This window comes from Triticum urartu, chromosome 2A (assembly GCF_056163025.1).
Source record: "Triticum urartu cultivar PI428250 chromosome 2A, HENAU_Tu73, whole genome shotgun sequence".
Taxonomy (NCBI): Eukaryota; Viridiplantae; Streptophyta; class Magnoliopsida; order Poales; family Poaceae; genus Triticum; species Triticum urartu.
The window spans coordinates 212,696,576-212,721,446 of NC_141874.1; the positions used below are offsets into that span (position 1 = coordinate 212,696,576).

Consider the following 24,871-nt stretch of genomic DNA (forward strand, 5'->3'; position numbering starts at 1 on the left):
GACCTAACCTACGAGGAGAAACCTGTCAAGATTCTCGAGGTTGCCAGCCGAGTTACACGCAGCAAGGTCATCAAGTTTTGCAAAGTTCAGTGGAGCCACCATACCGAGGAATAAGCCACCTGGGAGCGAGAAGAAGACCTACGGAAAGATCACCCACACCTATTTGCTAGCCAACCCAAATCTCGAGGGCGAGATTCATCTTAAGGGGGGTAGGTTTGTAGCATCCCAATTTTCAATTTGGATGTTAATCATTAGGTCATCATATGCATTCATATTTTCAGCATTTTGAATTTGGTTTATTTGGACATTTTGATCCTAGAGACCTTAAGCAACTCAAGGACCATGTGAGAGAGTTGGAGGTTTTCATAAAATTCCATTTTTGAATTTTCAAAAATTGGTAAATTGGATCAAGGTGATTTTTATTTGAAATTATTTTTCCAATTATTTCAAAATAAATAAAATAATGAGAGAAGATAATATGACTTCTTCAAAACAGCAAAGAAATAATGGAAATTTAATTTTGAATAAAAATATACTCCCTCCATTCCTAAATATAGAGTGTAGTTTTTGGCACGGAAATTAAAGAACGCACGTGGAGGGAAATTTTCACAAGTTTTGAGCGAGATTTCACCTGACTAATTAACATGAGAAAATAGAGGAGCTTGCCTGATATAAGGAAATGTAATCAAATCCCTAAAAAATTATCCAAACGAGTGGTGCAACGCAATACACCTTAAATTTCGGATTTTTTTCTCAAAAAACTATACACCTTATATCAAGGAACGGAGGGAGTATTTTGTTGGAATTTTATTTGAGATTCTATTCGGTTAAATTAGGGAAAATTACATTTTTAAAAATTGCATCTTAGCCCAGAAATGTTCACGTTGTCCTAAATATTAGGAGAGGACCGTGAAAATTATTTTTGGGATTTTTAGGTTTTTATCTATTTTTTATTTTGGATTTTTCCTACGGCGATTTTTTTTTTAAAAAAAACTCTTCGGACCGACTGGGCCGAAGCCGAGCCGGCCCAGGCCGCCGCCACCGCCTTCCCGAGCCACGGGAGACCGGCTCCCGCAGGCCGCTGGAGTCCGACCGAACTCTGACTCCGACTCCGCCTCCACCTCACGCCCCCTCCCCCAAGCCAAGCCGGACCCCCCGGGTCCCTTTAAATAGCCGCCCCCTCTCTCTCCCAAGTCGCCGCCGCCTGCCTCGCACCGCGCCGCCCGCGCCACTCCTCGCCGCCCCGCTACCGCGCCGCCTCGTCCCTCCTCGCCGGAATAAGTCGCCGCCGCCTGCGGTTTTATTTCCCCTGAACCGGTAAAGACTGATAAAAAACCGTCCGTTTTTTTAAATTGGTTTAGTTTTATTAGGTCAGTTTATTATTTTAGGTTATGTTAAATAGCGAACATTCACCCGATTAGTTCTGTTAACGAACGAATTCGTTCATTAGTTTCTGTTAGCGAACGTTCGTTCGTTAGATTTTTCTTTTTAGTTTAATTTTCGGTCAGGGACCCATCTGTAATTATTTTTATCGCAGATTAGTCCCTGGTCTTAAAACCCTTACTACTTTTTGCTCGTTTATCCAAATCCAGTGAAACCAACGCCAAAATCTTCGTCTTGTTCCCCTTTGTCCAGATAAATGAATTGAACATGATTTTGTAAATTTAAAATTTGGTTTCAAGCAGATTTGAATTTGAACCTTTTTTATCATAGTTTGAGTTTCGTAACTCCGTTTCGATTGATTCTCTTAGCAAATCGAAGCTCTTCACTTGAACTTTCTGTTTAGATCTTTTATTTTGGTTTTACCTTTGCATCTTATGCTTGAGTGCTTATGTATGCTATTGTTTATTCATGATAGAGTTTCCGGAGTGCGAGGCTTGCTACTACAAATCTCTAGGGTTTCCGATCGTCAGCAAGGCAAGTAACACTTTGATCATATCCCTTTATTACCTAGTTTTTACGCATTAGTTTCAACCCTCAAACCTTGCATGAGTAGGATCTTTGTTAACATGTGGGTATTGGGAAGTAGTTGATGAGGTAGGAACCTATTATCTTATATTGAAACCCCGGGTATTACTGCGTTGTGATTGCATTACTTTGCTATGCTCGCAGACGTCGATTGGGTTGTGAGATTCATGAAAGACATGAGAGTTATTTATAACTAAGGGAAACTTAAGGGGGCTACTTTAACACACATCTTGGTGGATTGGTTGTGGGCACCTGGGGAATCCAGTGTTGTCCAAGGAGATCCCGGGGTACCCGTGTGATCATCCTATGGAATGCCACCTAGGCTCAAAGGGATCATGAGATTATTCATGCTAGAAACTTCCGTGTGCAGCTACAAGCCATTATGGGCTCTGGCATAGTTGAGTAAGTTATGGGAATCTTTTCCATGATTGGCTAGCACATGTACGGGAATTGTAGGTGTATCGGCCTATCTATCGGTTAAGGTGACCTCTTCGGGAAGATTGTGTCTCGGTCATCCGTCTCTCAAACATCATGCAGCGCGAGAAATACAACGGAGGAGATCGAGTCTTGTGGGTAAAAGTGCGCAAACCTCTGCAGAGTGTATAAACTAATCATGGTTAGCTGTGTCCCCGGTTATGGACATCTTGAGTATCTGTTACTTGAATTATCATGTTGATCTCATCACTTTACTTAATGAACTTGTTGGGTTATAAATGTTAATTTGGGATTGAGTTGGGGGTACCTTCTCAATAATTTCATCAAACTTCGTAGTTAAATAGAATATATTCCTTTGTTGTAGGGAAAAATAGCTTTATGCAAATGATAACCGTAGAGCCTCCACCAGCCAAATATGCATGTAGTGATAACTATTATTTGTTCATTGCTTTATGGTGTTATCTTGCCAGCATATTCCATGTGCTGACCTACACAGCTGCAACGTATCATGTTGCAGAGTTTTCAGAGGAAGGGTAAGGTGCGATAGGTCGTTGTCGTGCACTCAGTTTTCCCGTGGAGTTGGATGGACTCATTTATCTACGAAGCTTCCGCAGTTATCTATTTTAGATGGCCTTCAGCCATATTATTGTAATAAGTAATCCTTTTGAGACACTCATTGTAATAAGTGTGTGATTGAACTCTGCAATAAATCCTCGAGTACTGTGTGTGTCAGCAATACCGATCCAGGGATTACACTTAAGCATAAAGACTACGGTCCATTGGGATCGGGTTGCTACACTCTGAGTCCTCAAAGCCGTCAGTGTATGAGGATGTCGCCGAAGTGCCCCATCGGAGGGAGTGGCGATGCTGGGGCTGCTGAAGCACCAGAGCGCGACGTGAATATGGAGACAGAGGTTTCCATCGCCGCCGATAAGGTGGAGAACGAGGCTGCCAACAAGCGGAGGCGGGTCGAGAAAGAACTGCAAGCGACTCCAGCAGGCCTAGACTTCATCAACAACCTCCCCGATGATATGTTGATGGTCATCATATCCCTCCTCCCAATCAAATATCGGGCGAGGACAACCGCCCTTTCTCGGCGGTGGCGCCCCCTATGGCTCCTCACCCCTGTCAAACTCCTCGACACCCACGAGCTCTGCCATGGCTATCACCAAATCTTGGATGTGTTCTCCCAAATCCTCAGCAGTCACCATGGCCCAATCAAAGTCCTTATCACGGGCAAGTTCCTTCCAATGGCAAGGATCGAGGCAAGCTTGGCGAGTGATTCCGATCCCCCGCCATAGATCAGCTCGAGAAGCTCAGTTTTAATGATGGGCATATGCGCTTGCTGCCAACGTTCGCGCTCCGCTTTGCGCCCACGCTACGCCTCGCCAAGCTCATGAACTGCCATTCCCCCCCTTAATGTTGTGTCCGCTCTTTTTCTACCATGACTGAAGTACCTCGAGCTCGTCACCGTCTGCATCCCAAAGGATGACATGGAGCGCCTACTCCGTGGCTGTACTGTACTCGAGTTCCTTTGTCTCCGGGCAATGAATTGGTCGAGTACCTTGCACATCACCTCCAGGACTCTCCGGACTATTTTTGTGTGTTGCTGGTGCTGCAACAAGAGGTCACAAAAAGTAGAGCACAATACGGTCATTGAGGACACACCTTCACTTGAGAAATTACTTGTAGTTGATCAACAAGGTCCAACAAGAATCAATGTCATTTCTGCACCGAAATTGACAGCGGTGGGCTACTCGTCTGTCAAATACTACTACTTTCAGGTACAATAGTCGCCTTATACCTCTCCTTCTTGATATCAACATTATTTCTAGTTTTGAAGATGTATGTTCGTCTGTCATCCAGCAAAGCTTCACTCAGATTCTGGGCACAGTGAAGGTCTTGGCACTAGAATCTGTCGGCCCTAACCTGGACCAAGTTGTCAGTTGCCTGAGATGCTTTCCGTGCCTGAAGAAGTTGTATGTCGAGGTGATGTTCCTTTCCTGTTAAATGTTAACCATAATGGAGTTCAATTTTTGGCACCTTTTCCCAAGTTTACAATGACAATGTACTACGATTTCTGAAGGAATTTTGGAGGATTTCAGGACATACACCCCCACCCCATATTGGTTGCTTGATTCATATGTTTAATTACAATCCATAAGCATTTCTCCTTTGGATTCATCTGTACTAGTTTTCTTAGGGAATTTTTCATCCAATCCAACCTCTTGTGGAGAAGGCTACATGTTTCTAGATTGTATAATCAAATGCCGATGTTAATCATGTCACATTGAATATGGCATGTTGGTGCATTTTACAAATCCTGCAAACCAAATAGGACCGCAGTAGTGTTCAAAACTGCATGTAGGCACTAACACGTTCTCTTCTTTTGCAGATAATAATAGGCCCGGAGGTGGATAATGTTTATAACGACAATCACATTGAATGCCTGGATTTGCATCTCTCAAATATTACTTTGAACTCCTACCGAGGGACCTTACCGGAGATTACACTCACCAGGTTCTTTCTTGCCAGAGCAAGGGTGTTGAGGGCACTGAGGTTGAACACGTATTTAATTAGGAAATATGAATGGTATGTGGATCAGAGCCGTCAGGTACTGCAGAATGGAAGAGGCTCCAAAAAGCTAAACTTCGTATTGCAAGAGCATATGATAGAGTAATTGGAAGTCATTGTGTCAACCCCATACATGACTTGTTAGCGGCTGATCCCTTTGCAGAAATGACGAAGTATGCAATGTGTGAATTTGGGCATTGTAATCTTTGAATTTGAACCTTGCAATATTTATGGTATTTGTTATATTGAATCGTTTCTGTTCTCTTGTCTCAACGCAAATAGTTCATCCGAGTGAACCGCATGTCGTATATCACACACACCTTGATCTGGCTGACCGTTTTTTTGTGTTGCCTAATCACAAACAGTTCATCTGAGTGAACCGTATGCTATACATCGCACACACCTTGATCTGGCTGACCGTTTCTTTTGTGTTGCCTAATCACAAACAGTTCATCCGAGTGAACCGTATGCTATACATCGCACACACCTTCATCTGACTGCCCATTTCTTTTGTTCCTCCTCATCGCAAGAGGTTAATTGAACTGAACCGTATGCCCTGCATCGCACACGCAACTAAAATCTGAACGGTGTTTGATGCATCCTCCAACGCAAATATTTTGCACCTTTTTTACGGTTTTTTACACCCCCGTATGCGATTATTGCATCGCACATAGTTTCCTCGAAGGGTCTCTGATCATAGTGTCGCGTTAGCAGCATCCTGCAGTAGTGTTGGAAGGACTACTTTGATACAACAAACCCGTTGTTCGAACATAAAAAATAACGCCACCGTTTCTGTATGAGTAGGCATCTTTTCAACCGTATTAAAGAGGGGGTGGTCGGCTATGATGACTATTTCGAGTGCAAAGAGGATGTCGTTGGCAGCATTGGTTTCTCCTCTTATCAGAAATGCAGTACTGCCATCCGAATGCTTGCATACGGAGTGCCCGGTGATCTCATTGACGAGTACGTCCGTATGAGCGATTCTACATGCCTAGAGCCCATGTATAAGTTCTGCAAAGTTGTTATTCCTGTGTTTGGCCATGAGTACTTGAGAGAGCCGACAGCTAAAGATACAGCCCGTTTGTTGATGATGAATGCCAGCAGGGGCTTCCCAGGGATGCTTGGCAGCATAGACTGCATGCACTGGGAGTGGAAGAACTGCCCTTCTGCTTGGCAAGGGTAGTGTAAGGGCCATGTCAGGGCTTGCACTGTCATACTAGAGGCTATGGAGTCCCAAGATCTCTAGATCTGTCACTCCTTCTTTGGCATGGCCGGATCACACAATGATATCAACGTGCTTCAATGCTCGCCGGTGTTTGCTAGGCTTGCCGAAGGCAACAACCCACTAGTGAACTTTACTGTCAACAACCACAACTACGACAAAGGATACTACCTGGGTGACGATATCTATTCTCAGTGGATCACTATTGTCAAGACAATACCCAACCCTGTCGGAGAGAAGAGGAAAAGATTTTCCCAAGAGCAAGAGAGTGCTAGGAAGGATGTCGAGCATGCCTTTGGTGTTTTGCAATCTCGATGGGGCATCGTTCGGTATCCTGCTAATACCCGGAGCACGCAGAAACTGTGGGATGTGATGGCTGCTTGTGTGATCATGCATAATATGATCGTAGAAGACGAGCGCCAACGTCTGTACGATCAAGGGTTTTAGTTTCAGGGTGAGAATGTTGTACCTGAGCATGGAGGAGCGACAACGTTTGAATAGTTCACCCAATTTCATCATGACATGCGTGATTAGGAAACTCACGTGCAACTGCAAAATGATTTGGTTGAGCATATGTGGGCTCATGTTGGCAACTAATAGATGTATCTTCTTTTATTCGTTTGCAAAACTATGTGAGACATTTTTGTTTTTATTCGGCTTGTAAAACTATGCTATTTTATTCAGTTCAAACTATGTTATTTGACTATATGTTTTCATCAATGCAAAAATTGGGCGGCCAGCTGGCCACGCTGGCACATATGGGTCGGCACGTTGGGCGCGCCGCCGACCGATATCTAAAACAGGACGGACGCCAGGCGGGCGGCCGACCCAAACGGACAAAAAGCGGATGAAATCGCCGTCCGTTTGGGTCGCCCAATTTGAGGTGCTCTTAGGCCAACTCCACCGCGCGACCCCATCTTGTCCGGGTGCCTCCGTTTGGGGTAGAATGGACGAATAGCGCGGCCCAACGCACGATCCCAAACGGACAAATGCCTGGATTCCGTCCGTTTTCGACCCATCCCCGGCCCAAACTAGCGCCGAGTTTGGGGTGAAAACGGACATTGCGCGGACGGGCTCGCCGCACGACCTTGTCCTCCCGTGGCCTGCCTGTCGGGGACACTAGCAGTCCCTTTGCTTCCAACGCCTCCACCCCTCTCCTCGCCCCGCCCCCCGCCAGCGCCGCCGCTATTCTCCGGCCGCCTCCTCACTGCGCAAGCCACGGTTGTCCATACCAAACCACGTCTCGACATGGCCGCCAACACGCATGTGCTTTCGTGGTAGTTTTGGCCGTCGATCGGAGGAGGTTTGGCTGTCGCCGTCGTAGCCGGTGGCAGAGGGGATACGACCGCTGGCAAAGTACCACGGTGGCCACGGCAGCTTCTAACGAGAGCTCCAAAGCGGCCAGTAGCCGGCCGCCAACCACCCCTGTTGCGTCGAGGTGATCATCACGGCCTCTTTGCCACCACGATCGCAAGGTGTTCGACACTTTGCCCACAAAGGTATAGGTAGTGGAGATGAGTTTTTCTTCCACCACTTCATTTGTTCATCGGACGATTCCTCGTCGGATGATGAAGATCTTGTGGTGGCTGCACTGGTCGTTCACGACCACATTCAACGACAGCTTCCTCGGTACAGGGGGTCACTCCCTGGCCGTGCTCCCAACCTGAACCGCAACAGGGAGAGAGGCCACACGCTGCTCTATGCCAATTACTTTGCCAACACCCCGCTCTTCAAGCCGTATAAATTCCTCGCCATTTTTGAATGGCAAGGCATGTGTTCAATCGTATCCGAGAGGGAGTGGTTGCTCATGACCCATACTGCGAGTGCAAGACGGATGCCCTTGGCAAGCTTGGATTCTCCTCTTACCAGAAATGCACCGCGGCCATCCGCATGCTTGCATATGGAATTCCAGACGATCTGGTGGATGAGTATGTGCGTATGAATGAGACAACATGTCTGATGTCAATGTACAAGTTCTGCCAGGCTGTGATCGAGGTGTTTGGCCCGGAGTACTTGAGGCAGCCAACTGCCGCTGATACAGAGAGATTGTTGGCGACCAACGCAGCTAGAGGTTTTTCAGGCATGCTTGGCAGCATAGATTGTATGCACTGGGAGTGGAAGAACTGCGCATTTGCTTGGCAGTGCCAGTACAAGGGGCATGCCAAAGCGTGCACTGTCATATTAGAACCGGTGGCTTCGCAGGATCTTTGGATATGTCATTCTTTCTTCGGCATGGCAGGTTCTCACAATGATATCAACGTGCTGCAGCGTTCTCCAGTCTTCGCAAGGCTTGCAGAAGGCCACTCCCCACCTGTCAACTTTGAGATCAACGGCCACCAGTACAACAAGGGATACTATCTAGCTGATGGTATATATCCTCAGTGGTCAACTTTTGTGAAGACAATCTCGAAACCCCAAGGTGAGAAGAGAAAGATATTTGCCCAAATGCAAGAGAGTGCTAGAAAGGATGTGGAACGTGCTTTTGGTGTGCTTCAATCCCGGTGGGGTGTCGTTTGAAACCTTGCATTGTCATGCGATGAAACGAAACTTTGGGAGGTGATGACTGTTTGTGTGATCATGCACAACATGATCATCGAGGACGAGCGTGATGAGAGTATCTTCAACCAAGGATTTGATTATCAAGGTGAAAATGTTGAGCCCCTGGACCAAGAGCCGGTCACATTTGAACAGTTTGTCCAATTCCATCGTGAACTGCGTGATTGGCACACTCATTTGGATCTTCAAAATGACTTGGTTGAGCACGTGTGGGATCACATTGGCAACCAATAAATGTATTGGTTCATTTTATGTTCAGTTAAGACAATTTCGATTTGGCTGTAAAACTATTTTATTAAAGACAATTTTAATTGAGTTGTAAAACTATTTTTATTTTCAGACAATTAATATTTAAACGTGCAAACTAGTTTTGATATGAAAATATGAGCATTTTTTGTCCTGACGGACAGGATGGGGCAAACGGATGTGGCCGCGCGCGCTAGGCGCACGGCTACACGATGCCAACGCCCTATCAAAAAAGACAAAATTCGGCCAAATCGGACGTCCGTTTGAGATGGTGCGGTGGAGTTGGTAAGGATTCGCGATGCCGCACCACTAGATCGGCAGGACGTCAGTCTAGTGGATACGACAGCAAGACGTCACCCTAAACAATTTAATATCAGAATTATTTTTAGGGAAACCACGCCTAGTTGGAGTTGGGTAGGCAGCGGTGTGTGTTGGTGTCTCGCAGCCGGCGGCTCCGCGATGGTCAGATTCGGGCCGTCATTGCCGCATGCCCGCATGCATACTCTGGATTTGACAAACATGCGGTGGTTGAGAGGGGTTTGTCCCCTTGCTGCTGCGGTGCGGCAACTTCCTTCTCAGAAAGAAAACCGTGGAATCGAAGCCGAACGGTATATGTGCAGCAATTCTCGGGATCGACGGTGCGAAACACTTGGTACTAAGGAAAAGTCAGATGCATGCGGCTTACAGTACAAGCGAGGAACATGCCGCTATCCTGAAAGCTGAAAGTCACCATGCATGGCTCGCTCAGCTCGTTCCGAATAGAAACAATTGCGTTCACGTTGCTACGAAATTTCTCTCGTCAATTTTTTACACGTGCAAAATGCTATATGCCATCGGTGTTGCAGTGTTCGCACTTGGTACAAGTCATAGGCACCATTACAAACACGCAAAGCAGGTACCAACAAAAAATGTAGTTGCTCCTCTTTCTCTTTCTCTTTCTCTTTCTCTTCCTAAGAAATGTATCTATTTATTCCGAGTGGTAGATAAATTGTACAATTGGGATTATCTTGCAGGGTACCGAGCACTGAAATGAACAAAAACACAATTCAACCTATTCAAATGGCTAAGTAGGCGAAAATGAGATCTCGGGCGAAAAAATGTGCATTCTTGCCATTTCAGTGCCAGCTTTTTGTGAGAGAAAATTTGTTTCTCAAAACAAGAAAAATCTTGCATATCATGATGAACCGTTGCATACTTCATTGACCGGCTAACGTCCAAGTGTTGTACTATTCTACTATGTGAAAGTATGGAGTAATTCATGTGCGATAATACTATCTCTATTCCCATTTAACTGTCTTATATTTAGAAACAAATGGAGTACTTTATAGTGGAAGTCCATACTAACAATTCCAAGCGAGTAATTGTCCAAGGTATCAAAGGATCATGAAATTCACATGTCGATTTAATTCAAAAATTTGACACACGAATAGGCGTGTCGACAGTTATGAACATGAGATGTAATTGTGTACTGAAATTCAATTTGCAAGAGGAATGCCCTCTAGCAAGTACTCTCTCTGCCTCAAACAAAATGTAAGACTATTTTTTTACAAAAATGTCTTTCATTTCGAGACAGTGGGGGTATATACTCAGATGGTTACCATTATATAACCACAACTTAACAAAACCAACATATGGATTATCCATAATCCAAACGTTGTAAACCTCTTTATTGATAAAAGAGAAATTGTAAATCATCTTTAAAGGTCAAAACTAAAAGAGCATAAAACAAGAATATGCACAAGATATTCCAAGACCATAGCCCAAGAAAATAGGAATAAATTAGCGGAAAACATCTTTGCATGAACCAATGGTGAAACCAGTGGTGAAAAGATCCCAGGATGAACTGCCCAAACCGCCTCCCTTCTCCTTCGCGCATTCCCCATAAATACCTTCTTCCTCCCCCATCTCCCCCTTCACCATCACACACCAGAGGCACAGACCCGCACCAGGCGCATCCGCATACCACCGCAGCACACAGACAAACCCCAAGAAATCACTAACCGCGCCTCCCTCCGCCAAAATGCTGGCCGCCGCCGCCTCCGTCAAGTTCTCCCCGGCGTCCGCCGGTGGCAGTACCACCACCAAGTTGGCCTTCAAGCCTGTCCACCTCCCTCCCCTCCCCAACGCCGTCCCGCGTCCCCTCTCCCTCTCCGCGCGGCCTCTGTACCGCCAGGAGCCGTTCCTGGCGGCGGCCCGCAACGGCCGTGCCGCGTCAACGGCGCCCCCTGCAGCCACCGCGGATGGCTCGCGGCCGGTGGAGACGGCGGCCGCGCCGGAGGCCGCGAAGAGCGCCAAGATCGGGGTCTACTTCGCCACGTGGTGGGCGCTGAACGTGATCTTCAACATATACAACAAGAAGGTGCTGAATGCGTTCCCGTACCCGTGGCTCACGTCGACCCTGTCCCTGGCCGCCGGCTCCGCCATCATGCTCGTGTCCTGGGCCACCAGGATCGCCGAGGCGCCCCAGACGGACCTCGATTTCTGGAAGGCTCTCTCTCCGGTGAGCGTCCTGCGCACGCGTGGCCTCTTGGCGCGCCCTGTTCTTGCCAATCTCGCCGGCGCGTACGTGTTCTCGATGTGCTGATGCGTGTGTGTGTTGGGATTTCTTTTATTTTTGTGTCCGGGCAGGTGGCGATTGCGCACACGATCGGGCACGTGGCGGCGACGGTGAGCATGGCGAAGGTGGCCGTGTCCTTCACGCACATCATCAAGAGCGCGGAGCCGGCGTTCAGCGTGCTCGTCTCGAGGTTCTTCCTCGGCGAGCACTTCCCGTTGCCGGTCTACTTCTCCCTCCTCCCGATCATTGGTGGATGCGCTCTCGCGGCCGTCACCGAGCTCAATTTCAACATGATTGGTGAGCAATCTGCAAACTCCCATTTTGTTGAACCTTGAAATTACCTCCAGCAGACACCACTAGATAAGAAATATCGTCACTTTTGCCAGTACACAACAGATATTTTTCAGTAGTATGTACTCCATTTACGAAGAACCTGAACTGTCCACAAGTCCTGAGGTCTATAATTTAGCACGTATACTGTACCAAAAGCTTTGTCTTTGATGTCGAAATTGGACAACGTTGTACTTTTGGGTACGACTTCGTTGAATGTATGGGGTTTAATTCTGATTGCACATATGCTCAATCAACTGTAGGATTCCTGGGGGCGATGATCTCGAACCTGGCGTTCGTGTTCCGGAACATATTCTCCAAGAAGGGGATGAAGGGCAAGTCGGTGAGCGGGATGAACTACTATGCCTGCCTCTCCATGCTGTCCCTGGTGATCCTCCTCCCTTTCGCCTTCGCCATGGAGGGCCCCAAGGTGTGGGCTGCAGGCTGGCAGAATGCAGTCGCCGAGATCGGTCCCAACTTCGTCTGGTAAGCTCCATCACGTGACTGCTTGCCAGTTCGCTGTCATAAGTTCATAGCCACCATTTCAGTTGTGTTGATGCTTAGCAATTCTAAATGCTTAATGAACTTTGGAGACGAACTATATAGCATACATGCATATAGCAGCATAGCATTCACACTTCAGAATTGGCACAAGTTCATTCACAAAAGGCCAAGATTTCGACAGTCTGTGTGATAATTCAGTTGGTTAATTTGTGTGAATGGATTCCTCTGTGTGTTGGTATGTAGGTGGGTGGCGGCGCAGAGCGTGTTCTACCACCTGTACAACCAGGTGTCGTACATGTCGCTGGACGAGATCTCGCCGCTGACATTCAGCGTGGGCAACACCATGAAGCGCATCTCGGTCATCGTCGCGTCCATCATCATCTTCCGCACGCCGGTGCAGCCCGTCAACGCGCTCGGGGCGGCCATCGCCATCCTCGGAACCTTCATCTACTCCCAGGTGATCCATCGCACACGTCTCGCTTACCTCACCACGTACGTAACGAAGGAAGCAAGCAAACCAGAATTTTAACACTGAAACTTTTGTTGACCTCGTGTTGCAGGCAAAGCAGTAATGGAAACCATCGAAATGATGTCTCTCCCGACGAGAGTCGGCCCGTCGTTCGGACGTTATATCTTGTTGAGCATATCTAATTAAGGACCCCCTTGTAATATATATTAGGAACCTTCTTCTTCTTCTTCTTCTTCAGTTTTTTCTAGGTTTAGTTGCTCGGATGTCTCTGAATTCTTCGTTTGTTGTTCCGTGACCATGGTGGTGATGATGTAGAGAGGTGAAAGAATCCATCCAAATAAAGTTGCCAGGAATTTTTGCCCCCGATCTCCAGCATACGTACGTGGTCCAAAACAAGTCGCGTGGTTGAGAATGCATCGGCCCAGATTGTTTGCTTGCTGGCGATGGATACAGGGGCATGGCGGCGTCGCGCAATTTGCGAAGCCGAGATCTCTGCGATGGGTGCCACGTTGGAGCGTAGCTCCTCCTTCCCCTTGCTTGTTGCCTTGCCCCCCTCTCTCTTGTTTGTTTGGGGGCTTGTGCTGGGTCCCCGGCTCGTTTTGCTGAATACCCGGCGTTCGGGCGCGGCATATGCCCCCCGTCGCATATATTCTTTGGTTCAACGTCACCTTTTAGAGTGCTCAAAGGGGCGATGGGTTTGGTCTTCGATCCTGAAGTTTCTTTCGGTGCCTTTTGGGAGTAGAAAACCTCCTCATATCGATGGAACACCTTTCTAGGCGTAATCTACGATGCCAAGAGTTGGAAACCTCATATCGATCCATGAAATGGCTTTCTAGGGGAGTCCACTACAAGCAATTAGCTGGATTCATCCCGTGACAGCACGGTTGGCGATATTTCGAAAGAGGAATGGGGGTTTAATTTAAAGCAGGAAGTTGTATTAAGATGGCAATTATGTGCGAGGATAATGTAGAAACTATTCCCTTTTTTTTTATGCCGCAAAGTGAAAATCTCTCCCATTTTAAGAGGAGTGGATGGCGACTCCACGGGCGGCCTCAACCGTCGGGGAACGGCGGGTAAGGGTCGGTTTTGGGCGCTGGCAGACGACGCTGGTGACTCGGAGGACGAGGGCGGTGACTCGGACGGTGAGGAACCACCACCGGTGGGTTCGCCGACGCCGTCGGACGCGATCTGCGAGGCGTTCCGGGTTGGATACTCTGAGAACGAGGTGGCGTTGCTTGTTGACCTGGTGATCCCTCGCGATGATCCGGCGAGGCTGGGACTGAAGGAGGAGAACAGCGTGGAGATAGTTCGCCGCCTCGTCCATTGTCGCACGGCGGCATCGGCGATCCGGCCTGGCATGGTCTTCTACCCAATGTATGTCTTCCCAAACTTTCCCTGTCCGATTATTTTGAAGCGGGTGCTTCGAAGATGGTCAAGAGAAAGAAAAAGAAACGGCCGACGCCGGCGCCGGCGACCAGCCGGCAGGCTGAGATCCGCCACGCGCGGATCCAGCGTTTGAATTCCCTGCTCGGCGCTGTTGGGCCCGATACGGCTGAGGCGAATTGGGCCCGGTCTGTGGAGAGGAGTGCAGCCCAGCTTTGGCCGAATCAGAGTGGGTCGGGTATAGCTGGGTATGAGGCCCAGGCTATCCTGGACTCCACATCGGTGCGGTGCTCTGGCCCGTGCATGATCCCGATCGTGCGTCGATCGCAGGACTACTCCTCGCCGCCTCCTAGGGTTAGACGGCGCTGTGCGGTCCAGGGCGCGCAGCTCGCATCCCTCCCCTTGCGGCAATGGCTAGTCGGGGTGCTGCTGCTATGACTGGTCAGAAATCTCCGATTGTTACCGAGAATGCGCCGGCAGGGCGAGGTGGTGGTGCTGCGCCGGGTCAGAAGCCCAAGATGGCCGCTGGGACGGCGCAGGCTGTTGGGTCTGCGGGTCGTCAAGGAGGCTCCGGTCCTAGGCCGCCGGCGCCTGGGCCGGCTGCACAGGCACCCACATTTGCTGTTGCGGGGCGCGGCAACGCTTAGGGGCTTAGGCCGCCGCAGCCCGGTGCTACCGTGATTGCTCCTCGCAAGCAGGCACCGGCGCCTAGGCAGCAATCGCGGGCGGTGCTGCCGCCCCACTACGTTGCTAGGCCACCTCAACAACGTGCCGTGCCGGTGCAGACTCAAGTACCGCCTCAACCTATGCATGTGGGCAATGGAGGTGCGGATGTTGCTCGTGTACCGGTTAACTGTGGCGGTATTGGACAACCTCGGGGACAATGAGGTGACGATGGTTATAATGCCTATGGGGATGGCCATCATCGTGGCTCGTCGTCGGCGGGCGGCGGGCACAGATATGCATGGTAGAGTGATGGTTCCACTGAAAGACCGTTCTACGGCCCCTCGGGTGGTTTTGTTGAGGGGGCATCTGGCCCAGATTACCGACAGTGAGGTGGCTACCGAGGTCATCGTGGTGGTCGCGGTGGTAGGAACCACTACCGCCAACCTCCTCCGCCTGTTGTGGTGGAGCCGACGACATCCTCGGAGGTGGTTGCTTCCGGTCAGAAGCCGGATTTGTCTGGTCAGGCTATAGAGGTGGTGACGGCGCTGACCAATGCTGAGGTGCCCGAGACTGAGCCCTTGGTGTTGGATGCTGTCGGTGCCGCCGACAAGACAGATGCGGATAGAGCCTCCAAGTGGGCTCGTAAAAAGGAGAAGACGTTGTGCTATCGTTGTGGTGAGAGGGGCCACTTTATAGCTGAATGTGTGACTGAGCTTTGTGATACCTGCCTCAAGCCTGCGCATGACACGGGGGTGTGCCCAATTCTGCGTGATCAGATGCCGAGCATCACCATTTATGGAGTTTATTGTCTTGAGCTGATGTTTTTTGAGTCTCCTAGTGCGAGGGAGATCCCTGAGGAACCCCAGAGCACGGCCACGCGGGTTGTCAAAGTCACGAAAGGTGATGTGTCTGAGGCACAGATTATGCACATGCTCGGTGAGTTAGCTCCAGGTAATTTTCAGTGGGAGCTTATTCTTCTCGAGGCCAATACGTATAAGGTTGAATTTCCTACAACAGAGGATTCGGAGCGTCTTCTGAGTTTTGGGCTGTGTAGAGTACCTGGCACAGAGTGTCTCCTCGAGTTCCATGAGTGGAAGAAGGTCGAGCCACAAGGCAAGCCTCTCACTTAGGTCTGGTTGCGATTCTCAGGGGCTCCATCAAAACCGCTCTAGGATGCTCGGATTGTTGCTAGCTTGGGGATATTGGTTGAGAAAACTGAGAGGGTGGACATGACCTTCACCCGAGCTCACGGGGTGGCCCGATTGCTGGTGAGTGTCCTAGACATTGAGTTTGTGCCTGGCGTGGTTAAGTGGACTTATAGGGGCCAGGTACTTAACCTTAAGATTGAGTTTGAGGATACAGATCTCTTCGATGAGGCTCTGACAGGGACGGATGTGGATATGCATGATAAGGATGATGGATCGGGTAATACGGATGCGCGAGGGGAGGCGGTTGGGCGTGAGTCGTCCAATAGCCCGGGTTCCGCTTCACAGACGCCCGGGACTGGGGCTGCTTCTTTAGTTACAGTGCCGATGAGCACTCTGAGATTCGATTCGTTTGAGCCAACTTCTGCTACTCCTAGGTTGTGGAGTGATCGGGTGGAGTCTGACCATGTGCTAGAATGCATGCTCCCTCCTCTAGACTTCGCAGCGGCTGTTGGCTATATCGATGGGTGCCTGGAGGTGTCGGTTACTCAAATGACTGCGGTCGAGGGGGAGGATCATGGGCAGGTGGCCCCTCATTCTCTCTCTCCTTCTGATAGTTCACCGCAGATGAGGACTGCGACAGAGGTGTCTGTGTTGCCGACCGGCGACATGACCAGTTTGGACGGGAGACCCAGGCAGGTGGCCTCGGCTCCGTCCTCTCCTGCGGTGGTCGGGGCGGCCGCGCCTGTGGCGTCCTTGGGACGCAGGAGCCGGCCGTCACCTACCGAGCTGCAAGGGCGACTCCAGCCGATGCCGACCAAGGTGGTCGCGTCGCCTTCCTGCCTGAGGGCAGGGTCAGGTGGGGTGCGGGGGCAGGTGGCCCCGTGCTTGCTTATGGGCGGGACGTCGACTGTGTTGGCCGCATCAGGAGGGGAGTGTGGGCAGGTGGCCCAACACTCTCTTCCCCCGGGCTCGCCGAGGACGTTGGGGTCCCTGCCGGTTCTTGCGGCGGATCTTGCTGCCTCTCCGGGTGTTGCAGCCTGGCCGTGCGCTGGGGGTGGAGCTCGAGGCCTTACTCCAACCAAGGCTACTCGGGAGGAGGTCATCGCTTTGGGAGGCATTCCGGATCCTGTTTCTGAGGGGCGACGGTTGAGCTGCCGTCTCCAGGACCAGCCGGATGTTGATGACATGCAACTGAGGTGCGCCAAGCGGGCGGCCAAGCTTCGTGATATTGAGATCACTACTGGTATGTGTAACGCCCTCGATGCGGCTATATCTCCCACGTGTCGAAGCACGACTTAGAGGCATAACCGCATTGAAAGCAATGTCGCAAGTGAGGTAATCTTCACAACAACCCATGTAATATAATAAGAGAAAAGGATACAAAGTTGGCTTACACTCGCCACGTCACACAAATAGCATAAATATCATTACATTCATCCAAATACACTCAAGGTCCGACTACGGAACCAAAATGAAGATAAACCCCAAATGCAACATAGTCCCCGATCGCCCCAACTGGGCACCACTACTAATCATCTGGGAAAGACACGTAGTATCGTCCTGAGTCTTCATCGAACTCCCACTTGAGCTCAGTCGAATCACCTGGAGCGGTATCATCGGTCCCTGCATCTGGTTTTGGAAGTAATCTGTGAGTCATGGGGACTCAGCAATCTCACACCCTCGCGATCAAGACTATTTAAGCTTATAGGAAGGGTAAAAGTATGATGTGGAGCTGCAGCAAGCGACTAGCATATTTGGTGGCTAACATACGCAAATGAGAGCGAGAAGAGAAGGCAAAGGCACGGTCGAACAACTATGATCAAGAAGTGATCCTAGAACAACCTACGTCAAACATAACTCCAACACCGTGTTCACTTCCCGGACCCCGCCGAGAAGAGACCATCACGGTTACATACGCGGTTGATGTATTTTAATTAAGTTAGTTTCAGGTCTTCTACAACCGGACATTAACAAATTCCCATCTGCCCATAACCGCGGGCACAAGTTTCGAAAGATCAAATCCCTGCAGGGGAGTCCCAACTTAGCCCATCACAAGCTCTCACGGTCAACGAAGGATATTCCTTCTCCCAAGACAATCCGATCAGACTCGGCATCCCGGTTACAAGACATCTCGACAATGGTAAAACAAGTCCAGCAAGACCACCCGTTGTGCCGACAAATCCCGATAGGAGCTGCACATATCTCGTTCTCAGGGCACACCGAATAAGCTAAGCGTACGGAAGCCAACGTAACCCAAGTTGCCAAGGGATAGCCCCGCACGGTGCTCTGGGTTGGACCAACACTCAGAGGAGCACTGGCCCGGGGGTTTAATAAAGATGACCCTTGGGCTCCGGAAACCCAAGGGAAAAGAAAAGGCTAGGTGGCGAATGGTAAAAACAAAGGGGTTCCCATTATAACCCAACCATGTAAGGAGCGCAAAATCCGGGAACATAACACCGATATGACGGAAACTAGGGCGGCAAGAGTGGAACAAAACACTAGGCATAAGGCCGAGCCTTCCACCCTTTACCAAGTATATAGGTGCATTAAGATAAACAAGATAATATGGTGATATCCCAACAATAAACATGTTCCAACAAGGAACAAACTCCAATCTTCACCTGCAACTAGCAACGCTATAAGAGGGGCTGCGCAAAGTGGTAACATGGCCAAACAACGGTTTGCTAGGACAAGGTGGGTTAGAGGTTTGACATGGCAATATGGGAGGCATTAAAATCAAGTGGTAGGTATCGTAGCATAGGCATAGCAAAAGAGCGAGCATCTAGCAAGCAAAGATAGAAGTGATTTCAAGGGTATGGTCATCTTGTCTGCAAAGTTCTCAGAGTTGGCTTGATCCTCGTAAGCGTATTCAACGGGCTCCTCGATCACGTACTCGTCTCCCTGCTCTACCCAAATCAAGATAATAAGAAAAAGGGAACACAATCAACCACGTGCAAAGCTCAAACAACATGATGCAAACATGGTATGATATGCGGGATGCGATATGCGATGCATATGCATGATTTGGAAAAGAAATGATTGAACCTGGCCTCAACATGGAAAACCAAGAGTGCCACTAGAAAGAGTAGTTGATTTCGGTTGAAATCGATATAAAGATCACTGGAATCGGATGCACGGTTTGGAAATGACAAGCAAAAAAATATGACACCGGTCTGCGATTAACAGCACGAGACCATCTAAATGCATCAAGAACAACATGCTACAGCACTCCAACATGGCAACAAAATTCATGGTAGGTATCCACTCATGATGCTTGACAAAAGATGAACACTGAGCTACGGCTAATTCACTCATTAACAGGTTCAAACAAGCATGGCAAAAGTGCAAAAGATTACAGGTTTCAGACTTTGTGAAATTAACAGCATGTCAGGAATTTAACATCAAGAAGCAATGTTTAGAGCATGAAAACTACATGCTACAGGAACATATCATGGCAAATCAAGGCATGACATGAAGCTACTCAAAGCATACAACAAAAGTCCCTTACTAACCATAAGCCAAAAGGGATCAGAAAATACAATTGCAACCACGTGAACATAGCAATTATCATTAACAGTTTCAGACTTAGTGAAAAACTGGAACATGGCAAAACAGATAACAAGTAGGCATGTTTACGAGCTCGATGTACTCACTATGAGGCATTGCATGATAATCTTAGCATACACCCAGCAATTAGACATGGCATGGAAGCTAGACATGGTAAGAACAACATCATATCATGCACGGATCAACTACAACAAGCTCGGCAACATTGCTAAACATGTTAACAATCTGCCAGGAACATTTTATAGCAAAAGTAGAGCTCGATTGACTCAAGCTAGGGTGATCCATAAATGCAAACAAAGACATGGATCGATAGAGTACCACAATATCTACAAAACATCCTTACTGATCATGCTCAAAATAGGCACGGATCACTAGGTATCAACATGAACATATGGCATAAAAATTACAGTAGGGCAATGACTTGGAATATTTCTAAGTCCCTGAAATCAGCAACATTAGGTAAGCTACTTTGCATGCTTGTTCTAGTCACCACATAGATCACAAAAAAACATGGCATACACCCCTGTAAAGATGGCATGGCATACTTCAAAACATATGTAGAGCTCAGGACCATAGCATGCACACATTAATCATGGCAAAAATGACAAAAGTGCACATGCTGATAACATATCTGAAACTAACATCACATAGCCCTCTTCCAATAGCATTTCGGGCATCAAGATGAGCTCAAATGAAAATGATGCAATGAGATGAAATGGAGTACTCGTCGAGGCGAACATTTTGATATGCTACACGTACAAATCGGAGCCTCGGTGATGAAGTTATGACATGTGGAAGAATGCAAAAAAAAACTAGAGAGGGGAAAAAGTCAACCTCGAGAATTTTGGATCTGAGATCTAGGGTTCGTCGGGTACTGTAGTAGCTCGAGTTCGCCGGAGATGCTCTGTTCGCCGGAGCTAATGGCCGCGGTGGCCGGAGTCGAGGTCGAGGAGGAGGTAGCCGGGGCCGGGCGCCGGAGTAGGAGAGGGGGCCGGGCGGAGGAGCCTGCCGGCGTCGACGCCGAGGCGGCGCCGGCGTCGGGCGGATAGGCGGCAAGCTCCGGGCAGTCGCCGGCGCGGCGAGGTGGCAGCGGCCGCCGGCGATGGGGCGGCGAGGCGGCGAAGCGGCGTCGTCGGGCGGCGATGGGAGGACGAGGGCGGCTCGGGCGGCGCTTGCAGATGGGCTCGCGGGGGCCGGTTGCGGGCCTCCGTGGGCCGCGGCGGCGGGTGAATCGGTGGCGACAGGTGGCGGCTACTCAGTGGTTGCGGGCGGCGGCACTGCGGTGTCCGGCGGCGGCGCGAGCGAAAAAATTAGGATTAGGGTGGAAGGAGATCCGGGATTTCGGAGGAGGGGCTATTTATAGAGGTAGGAGGAGCTAGGAAGCTCCAAATGAGGTGCGGTTTGCGGCCACGCGATCGTGATCGAATGGCCTAGGTGATGGAGGGGTTTTTGGTGGGTTTTGGGCCACTTTGGAAGGGCGTTGGGCTGCAACACGCACGAGGCTTTTTCGGTCCCTCGGTTAACCGTTGGAGTATCAAACGAAGTCCAAATGGCACAAAACTTGACAGGTGGTCTACCGGTAGTAAACCAAGGCCGCATCACAAGTCTCGGTCCAATCCGAAAATGTCTAACACCTGCACACGAAAAGAGGTAGAAAGGGACACCGGAGGACACAGGAGCGCCGGAATGCAAAACGGACAACGGGGAAAATGCTCGGATGCTTGAGACGAACACATATGCAAATGCAATGCACATGATGACATGATATGAGATGCATGACAAAGACAAAACACACGGAGACAAAAACCCGACAACGAGGAAATAAAATAACTTAGTGCCGGAAACAGCGAGAGTTGGAATACAAATAAGGTAGGTTACATCCGGGGTGTTACAGTATGTCAGTTAACACTTCCAATTCCATTCTGCATTTTTCTAATGATGAGATTATAAATGCAAGGAATTTCACTAGGTAGTGATGATAGTGAAATCTCTAAATCCGTTAATGATATCTTGGATCTGGAAGCGGAACACGCTTTAGAACTGATTCGCAACTTAGCAGCGGTAAAACCTATGAATGATTCAGACATTGATGCTTTAGGACTTAGGGTGCTAGACACTTTCTATGCAGATATTACCCCATCCCTCCCTGCGACAGAGGAGGATGACGATTCTATACCCCTAGGGGATATTGCACCCGTCGAGGATCAGAGTGTTAGGTCCACGGAGCCCAGTTGGAGGACCGGGTGGAGGACCAAAACAAGCCTAAATGTAAGTGGAAGCGTAAGATCTATCCAGCTTCGGCGGTGCGTAGAAGTGCTAGGAACCGTATGATACGTCTCCAACGTATCTATAATTTTTGATTGCTCCATGCTATATTATCTACTATTTTGGACATTATTGGGCTTTATTATCCACTTTTATATTATTTTTGGGACTAACCTATTAACCGGAGGCCCAGCCCAGAATTGCTATTTTTTTTGCCTGTTTTAGGGTTTCGAAGGAAAGGAATATCAAACGGAGTCCGAACGGAATGAAACCTTCGGGAACGTGATTTTCTCAACGAACAAGACCCAGGAGACTTGGACCCTATGTCAAGACACAAAAGAGGAGGCCAGGAGGTAGGGGGCGTCCCTACCCCCCCAGGCGCGCCCTCCACCCTCGTGGGCCCCCTGTGAAACGCCCTCGATGCGACTATATCTCCCACGTGTCGAAGCACGACTTAGAGGCATAACCACATTGAAAGCAATGTCGCAAGTGAGGTAATCTTCACACAACCCATGTAATACATAAGGGAAAGAGATACATAGTTGGCTTACAATCGCCACTTCACACAATTACATGAATAAAGCATTACATCATCCAAATACAATCAAGGCCCGACTACGGAGCCAAAATAAAAGAAGACTACCCCAAATGCTACACGGTCCCCGATCGACCCCAACTGGGCTCCAGTACTGAACAACTAGAACGAAACAACACAAAGGACAAGATCTTCATCGAGCTCCTCCTGAGCTTGGTTGCGTCATCTGCTCGGATCAATGGCACCTGCAAGCTGGTTTTGGAAGTAACTGTGAGTCATGGGGACTCAGCAATCTCACACCCTCGCGATCAAGACTATTTAAGCTTATAGGTAAGGTAAAGGTATGAGGTGGAGCTGCAGCAAGCGACTAGCATATATGGTGGCTAACCTATTCGCAAAAGAGAGCGAGAAGAGAAAGAAAAAGCACGGTCGAACAACTATGATCAAGAAGTGATCCTAGAACAACCTACGTCAATCATAACTCCAACAACCGTGTTCACTTCAGGGACTCCGCCGGAAAGAGACCATCACGGTTACACACGCGGTTGATGTATTTTAATTAAGGTCAACTTCAGGTTTTCTACAACCGTACGTTAACAAATTCCCATCTGCCCATAACCGCGAGCACGGCTTTCGAAAGTTCAAATCCCTGCAGGAGTGTCCCAACTTAGCCCATCACAAGCTCTCACGGTCAACGAAGGATATTCCTTCTCCCAAGACATTCCGATCAGACTCGGCATCCAGGTTACAAGATATTTCGACAATGGTAAAACAAATCCAGCAACACCGCCCGAATGTGCCGACAAATCCCGATAGGAGCTGCACATATCTCGTTATCAAGGCACACTCAGATGAGCTCTCCATACAACTAAAACCAAACCTCGAGTTTCCCCGAGGGGGCGCTGCACAAGACTCTAGTTTGGACCAACACTCAGAGGAGCACTGGCCCAGGGGGGTTAAAATAATGATGACCCTCAGGAGCGCGACTCCCAAGGGAAAAGAAAAGGCTAGGTGGCGAATGGTAAAACCAATGTTGGGCATTGCTGGAAGAGTTTTATTCAAGGCGAACTATCAAGGGGTTCCCATTATAGCCCAACCACGTGAGGAACGCAAAATCCGGGAACATAACACCGATATGACGGAAACTAGGGCGGCAAGAGTGGAACAAAACACCAGGCATAAGGCCGAGCCTTCCACCCTTTACCAAGTATATAGATGCATTAATTAAATAAGATATATTGTGATATCCCAACAAGTAAACATGTTCCGACAAGGAACAACATCTCCATGTTCCAACAAGGAACAAACTTCAATCTTCACCTGCAACTAACAACGCTATAAGAGGGGCTGAGCAAAGCGGTAACATATCCAAACAACGGTTTGCTAGGACAAGGTGGGTTAGAGGCTTGGTTCAACAATATGGGAGGCATGATAAGCAAGTGGTAGGTATCGCAGCATAGGCATAGCAAAAGAGCGAGCAACTAGCAAGCAAAGATAGAAGTGATTTCGAGGGTATGATCATCTTGCCTGAAATCCCGCAAGGAAGAAGAACGAGTCCATGAAGAAGACAAACGGAAGTAGACGAACGGGTCCTCACAAACGCGACGTAACCGGAACCAACCCGAAGAAGTAAACACTGGAAAGAAGCACACAACATAGTAAACAACCAACACACGAACATGGTATGATATGCGAGATGCAGTATGCAATGCATATGCATGAGTTGCAAGGAAATGAATGAACTTGGCCTCAACATGGAAATCCAAGTGTGCCACTGGAAAGATGAGATGAAATCGCTTCAAAACGATATAAAGATCACCGGAATCGGAGTTACGGTTTGGAAATGGCAAGCAAAACAAATATGGCACCGGTCTGCGATATACAGCAAGTAGCCATCTAAATGCAACAAGGTGAACATGCTACAGCACTCAAACATGGCAACAAAATACATGGCAGGGATCCATTCATGATGCTTAACAAAAGACTAGCACTGAGCTACAGCCAATTTATCCATTAACAGGTTCAAACAAGCATGGCAAAAATGCAATTGGTAAATAGATCTCAGACTTAGTGAAATTAACACTTGTCTGGAATTTCAGATCAGGTAGCACACTTTGGAGCAAGAAAACTATATGCTACAGGAACTTAACATGGCAAAGTAAAGCATGGCATGGAGCTACTCAAAGAGCTTAACAAAAGTCCCTTAGTGACCTTGAGCCAAAAGGGATCAGAAAATACATTTGCAAGCATGTGAACATGGCAAAAACACAATTAGACTCTCAGACTTAGTGAAAACTGGAGCATGCTGAAACAGATATCAAGTAGGCATGTTTACGAGCTCGATGCACTCACTACAGAGCAAGGCATGACAATCTAAGCATACATCCATCAAGAATACACATTATACAAGCTAGACATGGCAAGAACAATAACATAGCATGCACAG

General features: G+C 48.6%; 3 protein-coding genes across 3 annotated transcripts; all 3 read left to right on the forward strand.

Annotated features, from left to right (window-relative positions):
• Nucleotides 1-7,960: 7,960 nt before the first annotated feature.
• LOC147984605 (uncharacterized) lies at nt 7,961-8,716 on the forward strand. Its single transcript, XM_087541176.1, has one exon. The coding sequence runs from the start codon at nt 7,961-7,963 to the stop codon at nt 8,714-8,716; it is 756 nt and encodes a 251-aa protein (XP_087397302.1).
• Nucleotides 8,717-10,901: 2,185 nt separating this feature from the next.
• LOC125536816 (glucose-6-phosphate/phosphate translocator 2, chloroplastic) lies at nt 10,902-13,229 on the forward strand. Its single transcript, XM_048700088.2, has 5 exons — nt 10,902-11,501; nt 11,630-11,855; nt 12,152-12,374; nt 12,636-12,849; nt 12,953-13,229. Exons 1-5 carry the CDS (start codon nt 11,022-11,024, stop codon nt 12,962-12,964), a joined length of 1,155 nt encoding a protein of 384 aa, XP_048556045.1. The 5' UTR covers nt 10,902-11,021; the 3' UTR covers nt 12,965-13,229.
• Nucleotides 13,230-13,384: 155 nt separating this feature from the next.
• LOC147984606 (uncharacterized) lies at nt 13,385-17,408 on the forward strand. The gene has a single exon (XM_087543657.1). The coding sequence runs from the start codon at nt 16,140-16,142 to the stop codon at nt 17,355-17,357; it is 1,218 nt and encodes a 405-aa protein (XP_087399783.1). The 5' UTR covers nt 13,385-16,139; the 3' UTR covers nt 17,358-17,408.
• The last annotated feature ends 7,463 nt before the right edge of the window (nt 17,409-24,871 follow it).